The following is a 17,255-nucleotide window of genomic DNA, read 5'->3' as shown; positions in this document are numbered from 1 at the left end:
ATATCATCCGAGAAAATTTAAATTTATATTTTTTTGATATATTAAATCTTTTTTTTTTTTTTACATTTGCGCAATTTTTGGAGTTGTCTTTAATAATAGATAATTTGTGCTAATTTTTCATTTGAAAGAGAAAACAAAAGTCACTCTTCAAAGGTAACAGCAAGTCAATCTACCAACAGCAGAGACTTGAAACCCTTTCTTCTCTGTAAAGCCATTAATTCCAGGCACTCAATTCTCCTTAAAGTTTTATCTTTTTTATTTTTTGTTTTCGGGTTTATGTTGCAAAGCCATTTTTGTTCTTTTTTGTACCTTTTTTGACAAATTTGTGCTCTTTATGAAGTTTTTTGTGCTATTTGTCATCAAATTCTTCAGACTTTTCTAATACATTGATGTAAAATTTATGGGTTGCAAAAATAGAATACAAATTTATAATGGGAAAAGCAATTAGATTCCAAGTCAAACTTTCAATCACTTTACATAACCCACCACCCTAATTTTTTTATATATATTTCTTTTTGTGGTTTGATATGGTAAATCACTCCAAAATTATACTTTATGTTAAAAGTAGAATAGAACTGGGCAAGAAAACAGAACAAATGTGTACATATTTGATATGTATTATTATATAATTAGATAATTTTAAATTAAAAAATATAAGAATATATATAAATACGTATTTATTTATATATTTAAAATATATACATTTAAATTACTCTTTTATTGATATGTAAAGACATGGGTTTACTTTTTTACTATAGGCATAACTGAATTTTGCAATTGGGCTTGACTAGTGATGCCTCTTTCTTGGTTGGAGCCACTTAGAATTTTATTCCTTTCTTACTTTAAAGTAAAATACTATGTTCTATTGTGAAGGCGTTGTTGGACTTATTAATGTAAAAGACTTTGATAACTTATATCTGATTTATTTCCCATTTGAAAAAAATTAATCTCTTCCTATAATTTGGCTAATTTTAGACTATCTATAGAATCTTACATGCAATGTACGAACGATAGAATAGAATCCAAAAAAATGGAAGAAAAAGTTGGAATATAGGGAGGTTAATGAAGAATAATAAAATTTAGGCCAAAGGACTACTTCCCACCCAAATTACGTGGTTTTCTCGAGTTTTTCTCTGTTAATTTTGAAAATCTTATTTACCCATCTATAGGCTATTAAAATTAATAGAACTCTAACCCCTAAAAAATTTATCTTATTTTCTCCTCTAAAATTTTTAAAACTAACAATTTCCCCCAATCTAAGTTTTAAAAAACAACAATTTTCCTCTTAGGGTTTTTAATTTTTCAGAGTTAGTTTTTTGGCATCATTTCTTCCTCTCTGATGACCTCCAGATGATGCCTTTTCCTCTCCGATACAGCCTCCTTCCAGTTATTGTCCTATGTACGGTCGTCGACGAAGACGACTTATCTTCGTCTTCGTCAGAGACAAAGATGCGTTTTTGTCTTGACGAAGATGAATCGTTTTCATTGATGATCGTGTCCAAGACAACCGTCGGAAGGAGACCACGTTGGAGAGGAAGAAATGACGCTAGAAAACTAACTCTGAAAAATTGAAAACCCTAGGGGGGAAAATGCTGCTTTTTAAAACTTGGGTTGGAGAAAATTGTTAGTTTTTAGGGTTTAGGAGAAAAAATAAAATCAAATTTAGGTTTATTTTTAATAATACAGACAAAATAACGATTTTACCCTTGAAACCATTAATTTTAACCGGTCATGAGTGGGTAAATGAGATTTTTTAAAGTTAACGAGGAGAAACTTGAGAAAACAGCATACCTTGGGTGGGAAATAGTCCTTTGGCCTAAAATTTAAATTAAGTCAAATAAAATTCAATAAAGTCATGAACATAAATAATGTGTATAATTTTATATACAAAAAATGATATATCATTACGTAATTAAATATTATTTTATTTCTAATTTGAAACTATCTAATCATATAATGATATATGATTGTTTGCGTATATAAAACTATTCAATAAAATTTTAAAAGTTATATTTGAAAATTTTTCAAAAATAAAAGAGGTCAATTAAAAATTATGAGGGGTTAAATAAAATTTTAAAAAATTAATTTAATTTTTTTTTTTTAAATCAAGACAGTCGGTTGATCCTCTTTAACTCTAATTGGGTTTGCCTTTGGATGAACTTCTTGTTCAACCATAATAAAAAGCAAGTGATTGTTGGGATTGCTCTAGAAAACCTTCCTTCTTATCCATGACTTCACATTATGAAGGTCCCTGTCAACCAAGGAAACATAAGTTTCCTCATAAGGAAGATGGGTTTTTATAATATTGAACATTGATTTGAAAGTTGGTTGGATTTTAATTAATATTGCAAAAGATTGTTGCAAATTTTTTATGTTCTTTTCTTTTTTTTAACAATAAGATGCAGTGAAAGGGGTCAAGATGCTTTTGTATTCAAAGGTTGTATTGTACCACTTGGAGAAAGTAAGAACGGTTGTGAGATCTTGTTTTAGACCATGAAAGTGATTCTAATAAATGTCGATTGGTTGGTCAAGATTTGATGAACCAAAGTCAACATATTAAAGTGCCCTTTTTTTTCTTTTAAAGCAACTAGAAAAATTTTAAGTTGGGTATTGTATTAGGTTGAATGCATCCATTATTTGCCCTTCGTTATCTTCTTATGTAAGGATTGTTTTTCCATGACAAATATTGTATTAAAAAATATTATACTTAAACTCGAGCTAGAGTTTAAGTTTAAAAATATTGAATTATCAAATTCAAATTCGTTCGAGACGAATTCATTACTTATTTTTAATTTATTCAAATTGAATTTGGGCTTAAGCCCATGACAGAAAATCATTGCCTTTGACAAGGCCACCACTAAAATGATTTTAAAATGTTATCATACACCGACCATAGTTGTAAAAAGGTTAATAGTTGAGGCTGAAACCATGACTATTGCTTGGAGAAATTAAGCTTACCACTTCAATTTTTTTTATCTCAAATTCACTAGAAGAAAGCCAAATACGTTTCTTCTACACATTTTTTTATTGCTTTTCCAAGTCTTCAACATCAAATGATCATGAGACGCGGCCAAACCCATCTTTCTTATCATATACATTTTATAATAATCAACCTAATAGTTCAAAGCTTGCTTGCTTGCCAAAATATAATTAGTCTTATAGAATCATTGGCGAAAAGTAACGGCTTATATATAAAAAAAATTACAATTATATATATTTATTTTAGATAAATAAATATATATATTTTTTATATATCAATATATGATTAAAAAATTTTAAATTAAAAATAAAATAATATCTAATTATATAATAATATACTCTATAAAATATGATCGGTCTAAAGCTAAAGCTTGACAATTCTTTGTAAATTATTGAGACTCGGGAATATTAATTGTGGCTAGGGCTAAACCAAACCATTTACGCAAAGTTGGTTGGATTTGAATGAGCATTATATTATTTATTTCATTTGTTGAAATCCCACATCAACGCCTCGTTCTCGCTTGCACCAATAATGAAGAACCCAATTAGGTATCCCCGCAAAAGTATGCCATATAATTCATCATCGCCCACCAAATAAAGTTTCTGTTTAGTTTGTTTATTGATGGAGAACACAGTAATTGGGTTCAGTTTGCATATAATTAAGTTGATTGTACTGCTTTCAAACGGGGTGTTTGATTGGAGTTTTATAAAGATTATTCTTATAATTTATCTTTTATTAGTTATATTATTTGATTTGTTAATAATAAAAATAAAAATATTATTTAAATTAAACATCTTTAAAAGATAATTTAAATAGAAAAAAAGTGATATTTTAAATATAAAAATAAAAGTTTCAAATCCTCTCTAATGTGATTTTAAAATTAAATTTTTTATTTATTTAATATAATAATTATAGTATCATAATTGTTCTTCAGGGTTAGATTAAAATATTATTTTCATACTGTATTTTCTGATCTGGGTTGGGTTTATTTGAGAAGTGGGTTGGAGTTATATTGACCATTTTGGGCCACAGGGCAAAAGTAGAGCAACCCAAATGTAATTGTTCGGTTAGATAGATGTGAAGCCACTCCTTATTCGGCAAAGGGAGTGTTCTTCCAAGTTGCCAGATTTGAATTTGCTGTATTTCAAACTTCACAGTGGGTTTTGAAAGGGGGAGAGAGAGAGAGAGAGACCGGGACTGAAACTGAGCTGACCAATTGCAGGAAAATGGAAAAGTAGGGGGCCCTATTGCAGAAAGGACTTAATTAAATATAGGGTGACAGGGCATGACGATGGAAATTCATGATGACTACTTTCAGGTTATGATGATGCTCTGCTGTCTGTTCTGCTGCCTTCTCCGGTCCACAACTATTTACACCTCCAGCCATTACCACCAGTCTGGAAATCCAAACCTACCCTCTTCACATTAAATTATTAGGGAAAAAAAAAAATCATACTTTGTTTTTTTTTTTTTTTTTTCTAAATCACATGATATTAAAGTTAAATTTTAAGAGAACACATTAGTAATGAAATGGTTTGCTTTTCTCCACGATAACTTGCTACCATTCCTTTCAATTAAGTTCTTCTAGAACTAAATTATTTTGGCCGATTAAGGTGAATTCTGATTTTGATGAGTTTAAGATTCGAGTAAACAACGATTCAAATAAGTTCAAATTTGAATATATGTATGAAGGTTTCGATGAATTTGTGATTAAGGTTTGAGCTTAAATTATTTGCGTTACAATTAGAGTTTTCAAACTTGAATTAGAAAAATTGAATTATAAGTTATTTAATATATAATTTTGTCAAAGTGGTATGTTTAAATATGAATATAGTATTTATTTTTATAACTAAGAATTATATCGAAATTTGACTATCAAATTAGAACAAAATTAATTATGTTAAATATGATAAATTTTAAATTCAATCAACGATAACATAATTATTGAACCAAAAAATCAAAATTTTGATTTTATTATATTATTAAAAGAGATTTAAATTTATAATTTTGTATAAAAAAATTTTTCTCAATTACAAGAAAAATATTTATAAAAAGATTATTATTTATAATGGAAAAATATTAATTACTCAACATATGAATAATAAATGAGAGTGGGGGGGTTGGGGCATGTGAGACTGACCTAACAATGGAAGATTGCCCCCACTGCTTTGAATGATCAATAATTACATAAGACATGGGAATTAGAGGTATTGGGGACAGGGGTTATATATGAAATTGGAAACTTTACAGAGAGGAACAAAAGGAGCGGTACTGAATCTGGAACTTTGTTGGAGAAAGAGGACAACCATTTGCAGGAAATCCCTTGGGTTTTGTTTATGTCGTTTCCTTTTCTTTCAGCATTTGCACCTTTCTCAATTGGTGGCCATACGTTTCACTTTTCCTTCATTGGGAATTCATTTTATCGCCTCAATTTAATGGCCGAACCCTACCACCGCTCCCTTCCTTTTTAACTTCAAATTTAATGCATGACCCTCTCCCCTTATTACCCCTTCTAACTTCAATTTCATTCATGCTTCAGCTCATAAAATTGGTTATACTTCTCTGGGTTAATCCAACCATCGGATTGAATACTATTAATGTTGTTATTCATATACCCTCAGAGGTTAACAAAATTAGTAGCGTCTTACTATCTTCAAGGTAAAAATCCTGAGTTTAAGAACAAGAGCTTTTATTATTAGTGAAATTTTAATTTATTTAATATAGTGATTACAACTTTAATTATTATGTGTCGAGGTTTATTAGTCTAACTAAACTAGGTTAGCTTCCCCGTTTTTGTGTATATATATATAGGAGTAGCTTGAATATTAAAGGTTTGTGATTTCAAGTATGAGAAAGGTTCAAATCTCCTCTTCCGAACATTTTAAGATTAAAATTTTTACTTATTCGATGCAATGATTGTGAAACTAGTTATTGAAGTTAAAATTTCACTTATTTAGTGTGGTCAGTTCAATCTCATAAGAACGGTCTCATAATAAAATAAAAAAATGTTGCTCTTCACTCTAATAACTAGACTATCTCCCAAGGTGAAGTAAAGACTATACACATTAAGGTAGAACATTTGAAAAAAAGAGTTAACAGATTTTGTAACTAATAAGAAAATTGATGATCTAAACATTATACATAAAATAGACCAAAAGACTTGTTCCCACCCAAGGTTTGATGTATTTGCAAACTTTCACTGCAAGGTTTCAAAAATTCAAATATATAACTTCCTATTAAAATTTCTTATTAAGGTTAAGAGTAAAACTATCATTTAATAAAAAATAAAAAAAAACTAAAATTTTATCTTATTTTTCATCCTTAATTTAAAATGTTAATAATTTCTTCACCAAAAATTTTAAATGTTGTATTTTCCCTATAAGGTTTTATTCTTTCTGGTTACACTTTTCAATGACTAATAGGTTCTGGTAGGAGAAAGTCATACTAATTTGTGCAATATCCGACTGTTTGTGCATCATCGTCTATGCATTGTTCGGTTGACTCACAAATAATTGGATAATACACATATTTGTGCGACATCTTCTAGCCATTTTAGTTGAATTTTGTGTGATTTACACGTCAGAAAACCATTAGGGGGAAACACACATAAAGCCAGCCAACAATTGGAACTGATTGGTTGTCAAAAAATATGACTAGAAAAAATCAAATTCTAGGGAGAAAAATGTAATTTTTTAAATTTTGGGTGAGAAAATTGTTTGTTTTTTAATTAAAAGAGAAAATAAAATAAAATTTAAGTTTTTTTTAAAATTTTTAGTTAAATGATAATTTTACCTTTAAACATAATAACAAAATTTTAATAAAATAATAAATTTAAAAATTTTTAAAATGTTATGAACAAAAATTTAGAAATACACCGGGGACCCTGTGTGGGAATAAGTCTTTTGACTTATAAAATATGATCTATTTATGAATAACAAGAAATGATAATTAATTTGCAGAAATGGTAAAGAAAGTATAGAGACGAACCTGGCATCCCAAGAGAACAAACCCTTGCATGAATTGACCCATCAACCCTCTGCTGTTTTAATAACAGTCAATTATACCTTACTACACAGAGACAGAGTTAACTTAGAAAAGAATACAGCAGTCACTGAATCTGATTATAAATACCTGCACCACCTTCCTCTTCTTTCATGGCACTGTTCTTTTTAATTTTGGTCAACCTTAAGACCCTTTTGCTCCCCATTCATCATCTGGTCTGGGTCATAGCCATGACTCATCTTTTCCTGTATCAGCCATTTTTTCTCTTGGTTATAATGAACTTCCTGGTTCTTTTAGTTTTACTTCAACATCATGGTGAAAAGTCTGTCCTACTGTAGAAGTAGTGGCGATATCTCTCCTGAGCTTCTCCTTCTTATGTCTTCTCTCGTCTTCTTTCGACCTCATCAAGGCCGTTCGAGTTTTCTTGACCTTGCAAGGCCGAGAATATCGAAGATTTTGGTCGTGATCACTCTTTTCATTCTTGAAAGAGAGAGACGTATCATATTTCTTTTTTTTTTAATTTTCTTGTTCACTGTTTGTGCCTTCATTTCCTTTAAATATTTGTTTCCAAGATGTAATGAATTATATTGGTTCTTCCTCTACAGTTCTAAGTACTAACCTTTCGTCCCCTTTACATGTATACGAAAGTGAAATAAATTTTTAGTTTTCTTTTTTCTACTTTTGCCATGAAAATTTTGTTGTTTAAGCGTTGCCTTTACATTGTATTACAAAGCATGAACTCATTTGTGGGATCTACTTTTCTTTCATTTATATGCTGCTGCTTGTAAATGGGAAGCAGCTTTCATGTGTGCATTTTACTATGATAATTTGAGAGCATCGCCTTTGTTCAGACTTAGCTGAAGTTCTGTACATGAACATGAATTTTTTTTATTTTCTGTCTAGTGCTGGTTCATTTCATCTTCTCCCACTTTAAAGTGCACCAAGTAAGGGACATTTCCCCCTTAATTACTCTACATATTTTATCTATTTCAAATGGGAAAAGGTTATTAAGGAGAAATAATTATTATATTTGATAAATATAAATAATTATTATTTTAAATTAAAAATAATAAAAAATATTAATATATTATTTATTTTAAATGCCTTTAAGCTTTAGAATAATTGTTCTAAAATAATTTTTACATTTAAAAAATTAATAAATAAAAATATAATTATAATAAAATCTTAATTATCTTTATAATTTTTTAATATCTAAAGTCAAATTGATAATTAGATTATTACTTATATTATTTATCACATCATTCTTGATAATAAATATTATCATAATATTTTAGTATTAATAAACTAAATAAAATATTATAAATGATAAAAAATATATTATTAAGATATTCTTTATTGGTTGAGAATGGAACCAGCCCACGTAATTAAACTTGCCTGCATCGATCAATAGGTAAATGCTACACTGTGCTTAGAACCCTTGTGTTTAAATACATACAAAATGGTGGAATTTACAGTTAACCATGGCGTATTGCATCTTTCTATTTTCAAATTTCAATGATATCTATCTACATAAAATCGTTCAATTTTGGTGCAAAAGAAGATTCAAATAGTTTTCCTCTCTTTTTCAATCAATCTTTTCAAGCCGCAAGCACTAGCACTTTTATGGTTCCTTGACTGTTGGCAGTTAACATTGTGGGACTGTCACTCTTCCAACATACAGCACTGATGAAGTAAGATCCTGCATCTTCGTCAGTATCATCTAAATCAGGCGACCCAAATCTATGCCATGCCACTGGTTTAGAGATTTCCTGCAGATTGATTAGAAAGCTACACTTAGTATCAGAAAAATATTGTAAGACTGTAAAGATTAGTTTCCATGATTGTTCTGACCTTATGGTAAACATATACTTCGTTTGTTTCGCTGCCACAAGCTATGTATTCGCTGTTAACCGTGAGACCCACAAAGTTCTTCTCATTTGTGTGGCCTTTAAACGTTCGAACCTGTGAACATTCACAATGAGTTTCACAGCTTAATTTTGCCATATTCTTTAGATACATTCAAACAAGAAACCTGGAGAAATGAAAAAAAATCATACCACACCCAGAGATAAATTAAATTCACCGAATACAAGAACTCAAAATATATTATTCACTGCCACCACAGATATTTTCTTCCTGGTTAAGGCTGAATTACAAATGATTTCGGTGAAACAAACAACTCAAAGCTGCCCTTCTTATTTTTTTAGCAAGTTATATTCGCATGGCTACCTGAGATTGAAGCTACAACCTCATCCTCAACCACACATGGAGATTGGAGAGGAGAGATATCATTAGTCTTATATTTCATTTTTCTAATAATTGGGAAGTTTCAAAAAGGGCTATGAAAAAATAAAAAACAAAAAAATTATCCATGAAACCTTGATCCCAACCTCACTGCTTTCAAAACCAAACTTTAAAATGAGCATGTAAATCTTAACCTAAGTTAACTAGGTAATGAAAGGATAATCAAAATGATAATTTTGGCTAAAGCATGATTTACTCACTAGCAGATTTTCTTTCACATCCCATAACCGTAGTGTGCTGTCTGTAGATGCAGAAGCAAGTTCATTATTTGTCAAGAATTTCACATATGAAACAGCTTTTTTATGCCCAGTAAACACATGGAGTGGTTGGCTAATGTTTCTCAAATCATAGTAATGGATGTGATGATCTGCTGAACCAACCTGCACAAGTTTGTTTTTTAGCCAGCAAAGGAAAATCAGGAGAAGGGTGCTTATTGCACAAAATGGTATGCACATTATAGCAATTCTAACAATGGCAAACAACTGCATTGAATTTCTACATAACACTGATATTCAAATTCATCCCTCTGAAAGTCAAAACAATTCGTAATTGAAAAAGAGTTATCAGAATCATTGCCACAATTATGTAATGCAAATGAACAGGTTTAACAATTCAATAGAGCATTGAACTTATGTACTCTTTCCCAAACACTAAAGAATCACAAAACATGGATTTCAAAGATTAGCATGTGCATGCACACACAGGTATGCAAGGATAGAAGAATAAGTTATAGGTGTATGAAACTTAAAAGTCTCATTTAGTCTGACTACATGCAATGTGCAAGGAGGATTTCACTAGATCAGCTCCCAAATAAAGTATTTATAATTTTACACAACATGCAAACTGTATTAGACATCTTTAGAAACTTAACAAAAATACTCATACCGCAATGAAATTGCTAGATCCAGGGTTATACTTGACACAACAGATATTTGCTTTCATGTCAATGTTAAGAACGCTAGCTTCCTGCTTCGTGCACCAAACTTTGACCTGATTATCATGCAAAAAAATATAATATATAACATATAAATAGCATTACATTTTTTTTTTAAAAAGAAACAAAGAGATGTAGATTAATGATTCAAAAAAAGAATAGTACAAATTCCTAGAACAGAACCGATCTACCAAGTGTCTCTAGCCATACAAAGACACCTCCAAGAAAAGAGTAATCTGTACGGTAAGAACAGCAAAACTACTGAATAATAGCAGAATCAAAGGTGATTTATTGGATTGCATGCCACTAAACAATTACTTTTAAAACATCTTAAAGTATAATGTCAACAGTAATCAGAGGCATCTACAAAATCGAGCAGCAGTACATCTAGCAATCCTAAGTTATCGTAAAATGAAAATTCTAGAGAAGCCAAAATCACAACCATTCCATCCTTAAGCAGTGCAAAAAACATAGTCAGTTCAGATGAACTCTTTTCACTTATCTTTTTAAATGGCGAAATACTGCAATACATTATGGATTTATCTAGTCAAATAAGGGATGCTTGGTTCAAGATCTGAATAACAATGAGTGTACCTTGCAATCATCACTACCAGATACAAGCATAGAGGGTTCTTTGTGAGAGAAATCAACACTCCATGCACGCTTTTCATGCTCCTCATATTCCATCACACTCTGCACAGGGATTTACACATGTGCTTGAAACTTAGATACTGAATTAGCACATAACCATGAAATTTAGGATGAAAAGATGGGAAGAATTAATTGCTACAATTATTACCTGCTGTGTTGTTACATCCCAAACAGAAACTATTCCCTCATAATCACTACTAGCAATACAGTTTTTAGAAAATTTGTTCCAAGTCAAGCAGCTAAGCTTCGAACGTGTTGACATCTCCACAACAGGGCAATGTACCTCAGTAGGTTCATTCACAACCTAGACAGCAATCACACAAGTAATGATGACCACTCAGCTAAAGTAAGCAGAAGAATAATTACATCCAGACTTGTACATTATTTTGAGCATAATAACCAAGAAGAAAGACAACTATCATTGTAGCTTGGTAGAACAGGAAGATATCTTGTTCACAGATGCTTCACTAATCATTACAAGAAGAAATACAACAAAATGCAGAAAAAAGTTCAGAGACACAACTGCCACAAGAACCACTTTTGTCAAGGTATGACCAGATGAGTAGGCAGGAAATTTCCACAAATTGAATGTTTTATATGTGTGAAGGTAAATATGTACTTCAAATTCATGACATAAAATTAGAAATTTGAGATAGGCATGTGGACATTGATTTTGAAGATGTATGTCAACTAAGCGATTCCTCCTTGCCCCACTGTAATTGTCTACATCTACTCCCCAGCTTCTTTTATGCTCATAGCATATACATTATCAAGTGATTAGAGAAATTGTGGGGAAATTGTTGTGCTAGAAGTATAAATTTGCCATATCCCTCTTTTTGAGAACAAACTATCCAACTATATTAAATAAGAGATTGAAATAACTAAATATCGTTAATCTCACTGCAGCAATTCCACGAACAACAAAGTCAAAGATAAAAGAAAATCAAGAACTTACAGAAGAGAAGTCAAAAACCTTGATGCGTCTGGAAACTCCAGCAGTAGCAAACAACTGATCGTCCCGGTCAAATTCTATGCTGCAATATACATGATGAATTATCAAAGCTTCAGAACAATTTAATTAGTATTACAGGGTGAGATTTCTTTTCCAATAACTTCAGCTTTGTGACAAGTTTAAGTTTCCTAATATGTGTAGAGAAGGCAAAAGCCAAATATCAATGATTCTACTTTTTCTTATCTATAGTTCCTCAAAACAAACTTTGTGTCTAATGTAAAGTACATTTTTTAAGATACATGATATAACCATTAACTTATTTCAAATATCCAAAAATAAGGTATAACCATAAGACCACAGAGACTCACCTTGATACTATGTTGGCTGCATGAAATAGATCTGCTTGCCGAAGTTCTGCAATCACCCTCAATCGACTGTTTTAAGGATGAAAAAAACAGATAAACTGCATGTAGTAAACAGTAATGCAATGGCATACTTATGAATAGAAAATATTTCCACAATGAAAAAAAAAAATTTGGCATCTATACCTGTAACGAGTAAAAGTGGTTAGTACAGACTGAAAATCTGCAAGACCAGCATTATATCCTTCTCTGTGTATGACATTTTTCTCGCTTTCTTGATTAATATGTGGTTGGTTTGCTAACTGTCGCCGCTTTTGCAGATAACACTCTTGCAGATCATTGAACTGCAGCCAAATATGAAAAAAATAACAAAGAATCTAGCCTAGGAAAATAATGAAATAGAGAGTATCTCCCTGGTTAAGCTAAGCAAATATCTAGAATACTCATTAAAAAGCATGCATTGACCAAACAAAGTTTATGCAAAGCTAGAAATAACAGTCACACAAGCTTTCTTTTCTTTAAAAAAATATATGTAAATAAAACATTGGATGACTAAATACCTGTGCATGGACCCGTTTTTTTCTTACAACAGATAGACCAGATTGGTTAAAACATTGTGAGTCTGACCCAGTCAGAGAATCCTTTTTCTGGAGTCCAGGAAAGCTTACTTGAGCCTTTCCATCCACTTTCTTCTGCTGAAGATTTCCTGCAGGCATCCCTCCTCTCATGTGTAGAGAACAGGAGCTCAGGCCACCGCTGTTCTTGTCTAAGGATGACAGCCATGGTTTTCTTGCAGTAGAATCATCTCCAAGCATCCGCAGTTTTACAGAATACCTGTCTCTTGCACGATACAACTCCATCCTATGTCTCTCAACGGCATTTATGTCCTCCTTAATATACTGAAGATCAGTTTGTACCTAGAAGATTTTAGAAAAAAAATAATAATATCAATTAAACTAACTAGATATTTATGCTAGAATTAAGGAAAAACTGTCAGAGAGCATGGGTTGCCTAAGATCCCACCCATGGACAATCAAATAATAGTATGTCATGTTGGCCAAAGTAATCTTGACCTTATAATTCACCAAGTAAATGAATTTGACAAGAACCATATATATTTGAGAGAACTCGATATTCAGCAATAAATGGTCCAACTAACCAAAGACCTTGAGGCGGGAAGCTGTTCATATGAAAGTGACTAAGCTACATATGATGGTTCCAAGAACTTATCAAGAATACCTCATTAAGTTCATCAACTTTTTGTTTCCGTAAGCATTGCAAGAAGTCCAGCAGTATTTGCATATTTCTTTCTGCTTCTTCTTGTTCCATTTTTCTCTTCTTCTCTCCAAGGAGTGACATAAGGTTGTCAATTTCCTTGATAGACACTTCACAACCCTGTCTAACAAGAAAGTGTACCATAAAAATGAAAAATTAAGATGAAAACAGTAGTGGACGCCAATATACCAATTATAAAACTGCATTTTGAAAGACAGACAATACATGTTCACAACTGCAGCTTCAATCAACAGCAGGGGATAAACAAAATATATCATATGTATTAAATTTAGAAGTTTGCCAACCTTGAAAACAACAACATATCTTGAAAATGATCTAAAACATCTTAATTGATGCACAAGTACACATAAATAAAATAATCACCCAGATATTCTCCTCACTCTATATTGAAATTTACAAAAGTAAAACACAAGCTGCACCAAGTATGATATTTTCCACGAGAGGCAACAATCGAATCATAGCCCACGAACTCCCAACATCACAATGTGGAATCAAGCCACATGGACCAAACAATTTCACAGCAACAAGGCAATCCAATTCTCAAATCAACCAATTTCACACAATTGAGAAGGATACGCATGTAAACAAGTGAATTTCATGGTAAATAAGTCATGGTCTACCGACAGCTTACCTGTTGTAATGCCTGACGAAAATGTTCCAAAGGTGTTGCAGTTTTGGATATTTGACGAGCAGAAGTCTTCTTCAATAGCTACAAATGTGGTAAAGAGAAATTGTATAACAATAAGTTGCATTCCTCAGTACATCATTTCAAGATAAAAAATATGTTCAAAACTTACATTGAAACAATAATAAAATTGCCAACACTAGAAAATGGCTATTATTAACAGATTCTATCAAGAAATATATATTCATACTAACATAAGCGTAATATTAACACACTCTAAACTATTAAAAGAAACTATTGCTATATTACTGAATGTTTAAGGAAAGTACTAATTGGGTAGCATAATAACAATTTAGCGTGATGGGCAAATATTAATAATTTATCATTGAAAATGGCGCATAATGTTGCCTTGTCAACACAATCACAGTTTCATAGAATTATCAAAAAATAAATATATATTAAATTAAAAAATAAAAGTAATTTGTAAAGAGACAAACCTTATCAAGCAAGAAATTTGGGTAAAGTTGATTGTTGGTGAGGTAATGACCGCAGCAAGGGCAATCGCTCTTGTTGCGGAGGTGAGTGATGATACACATGTAACAGAAGCTGTGGCCACAGGCGGTTAGAAACGCGTCTTTAATGATCTGCATACAAATCGGGCACAGCATGTCCTTGTCCAGCTCCGACAATCCCACATCCAACGCCGCGGCTTTGCTGCCAACATGTTCTACCAAAGCCGCCGTCTCCACGGCAGCGGGTGAAAGCTTGAGGTCTGGCTTCATTGCTGGTACTAACGGCTCCGTCGAGACTTCCTCCATGAACCGTTTATCTCTCTCTCGCTAAGAGTGATGATTGTGTACATATCAATTTATTTTACTGACCGAAAAAATAAAATAAAATGAAAATGAGAGAGTGGTGTGGTGTGGGTCAGGATTTGGGTTTGTGAGGCTCAAAGGGAAACACGTGACTGATCGTTTCCGTGTGTCTGTGTGCGGGATCGCTTGTTACAACTCACAACTTACAAAATCAATAATCAATTATCTCACCCTTTTTTTTTTTATTATCATAAGAAAATAAATACTTATATTATTCATAGAAATAGTATTGTGTGTATAATTTTTGTATAAAATTTTATATATAAATATTGATATATTATTATATGATTAGATAATTAAAAATTAAAAATAAAATAATATATAATCATATAATGATATATCATTATTTATGTATAAAATTATGTACATACTCTTATTGTTATTCATTGATAAGAGTATTCTCTTATAGTAGTATTATATACATAATATATATAATTTTGTGTATAAATAATGACATATCATTATTTAATTATATAATTTTAAATTAAAAATAAAATAATAATTAATTATATGATAATATATTAATATTTGTATGAAAAATTATACATAATAGAATAATACCATATGATTAATTTACATTCATAACCCATTTTTAAATGTTTGTGCCATCATGTGTTTTTGATAATCTGTTGGCTAGAAGACTTATTCCCACCCAAGGCTTAGTGCAAAGATAAACTTTTACCCACAAAGTTTAAAAAACCCAAATATTCACCCGTTATCCAATTTTTATTAAGATTAAGGATAAAATCATTATTTTATCAATAATAGTAAAAAAATGTAATTTTATCTCATTTTCTCATAGATTTTAAAAACTGACATTTCACTTTAGCTTCAATTTTGAAAAGTGACCTCTCTTTACCTCGCCTCTACATCTTGAGGTTTTTCTTCTCTCTAGTGATAGCAACCATTTCTACCATTTTCCTCCATTCTCCCTCTGCCATTGCTAACGACATTTAATGATAGATGAAGAAGCCTTGACATGATGAAGCTCAATGAAGAGTCTTTATCAAATTAGCTTTGAACAATGAGAATGGGCTTCATTTTTTATCAATTCAGCTTCCAACAAAGACGAATTGCACGACGAAAGCTTCATTTGAAGTTGATTTGACAAAAATCAAATTGGGTCTAAAGAGTCAATTCGATAGTCTAGAGTTGATTCTTCATCTTTAATTCATCATTGGCTAAAGCTTCTTTGCTTATCATCGGATGTCATCAGCAGTGGTAGATAAAGAATGGAGGAAAATGATAGAGATGATGATTATTATTGTCGTCGAAGAGAAAAAAACCCTAAGGATATAGGGGAAAAGTTATTTTTCAAATTTGAGATTGAGGTGAAATGTCAATTTTTAAAATTTGAGAGAGATAATGTGATAAAATTATATATATATATATATATATATATATATATATATATATATAATATTATTAATAAAATAATGATTTTACTCTTGATTCTAATAAAAAATTCTAACAAAAGTTAAATGATAGATAAATATTTAAATTTTTTAAACACTGAGAGTCAAAGTTTGTATTTACACTAAACCTTAGGTGGGAATAAATCTTGGGGCCTAATATTTTTAAGGGTTGGACCTAGGGCTTGGTTCAATCATGAATTGACTTCCAAAGTATCCATTCATAAGTTAGGACTAGTTGTGACTAGGTGAGTATGAAGTAAAAATTCAAATTAAAAAAAAAAAAGCCAAAACAATATGAGTTGATAATTTATGTAAGTACTTGTTGGTCTATCTAAACTTGTGTCAAATATATGTTTACATTTTTATTACCTATTTAGATCGACCCTTTTAGATCTATATCTATTTTACTTACATTCACCCAACCCATTTGTTTGTCTAGTCAAAACATAAAGTTAGTATAATTCAATTGTTCAATTATTAAGTTCTATTGGATCACTCAAAAGTTCTCAAACTCATTCACAAAGGTCACTTAAAAGGCTCTTTCCTCGACTTCAACTTCAAATTCGACTAACTTTTCCTTGGCCTTAACTTTCTTCTTGAGTAGCTTGTCAAGCTTGACTTCGAATTGAATAGTTTATTCCCTTTCGTTATCAAGCTTGACAACCCACTTTATTTCAAACTTGACAAATTTATTGATCTTTTTTTAACTCAACGACGTCGTGCAACAGTTCAACCTCAATAGTCCTTGCCCAGTGTACCCTTTCAATAACAATTGAATGCCCATTTCATTAGATACAAGTAATTGATTAACAGCACCATCTCAACTATTTACTAATTAAATCTCAATTCTACCCAAAGT

General features: G+C 31.1%; 1 protein-coding gene across 1 annotated transcript; it reads right to left on the bottom strand.

The window, feature by feature from the left end:
* Positions 1-8,364: 8,364 nt before the first annotated feature.
* Positions 8,365-15,023, bottom strand: LOC123196711 (E3 ubiquitin-protein ligase COP1). Its single transcript, XM_044610802.1, has 13 exons — positions 14,604-15,023; positions 14,113-14,190; positions 13,425-13,580; positions 12,746-13,102; positions 12,372-12,529; positions 12,192-12,257; positions 11,827-11,905; positions 11,020-11,175; positions 10,815-10,913; positions 10,172-10,276; positions 9,487-9,666; positions 8,834-8,944; positions 8,365-8,751 (listed from the first exon to the last, which is right to left on the bottom strand). The coding sequence occupies exons 1-13, from the start codon at positions 14,922-14,924 to the stop codon at positions 8,581-8,583; spliced, it is 2,037 nt and encodes a 678-aa protein (XP_044466737.1). The 5' UTR covers positions 14,925-15,023; the 3' UTR covers positions 8,365-8,580.
* Positions 15,024-17,255: the final 2,232 nt, after the last annotated feature.

This window comes from Mangifera indica, chromosome 14, assembly GCF_011075055.1.
Source record: "Mangifera indica cultivar Alphonso chromosome 14, CATAS_Mindica_2.1, whole genome shotgun sequence".
NCBI lineage: Eukaryota > Viridiplantae > Streptophyta > Magnoliopsida > Sapindales > Anacardiaceae > Mangifera > Mangifera indica.
The sequence above is the reverse complement of the archived record's forward strand: the minus strand, read 5'-3'. Positions and strand labels throughout refer to the sequence as shown.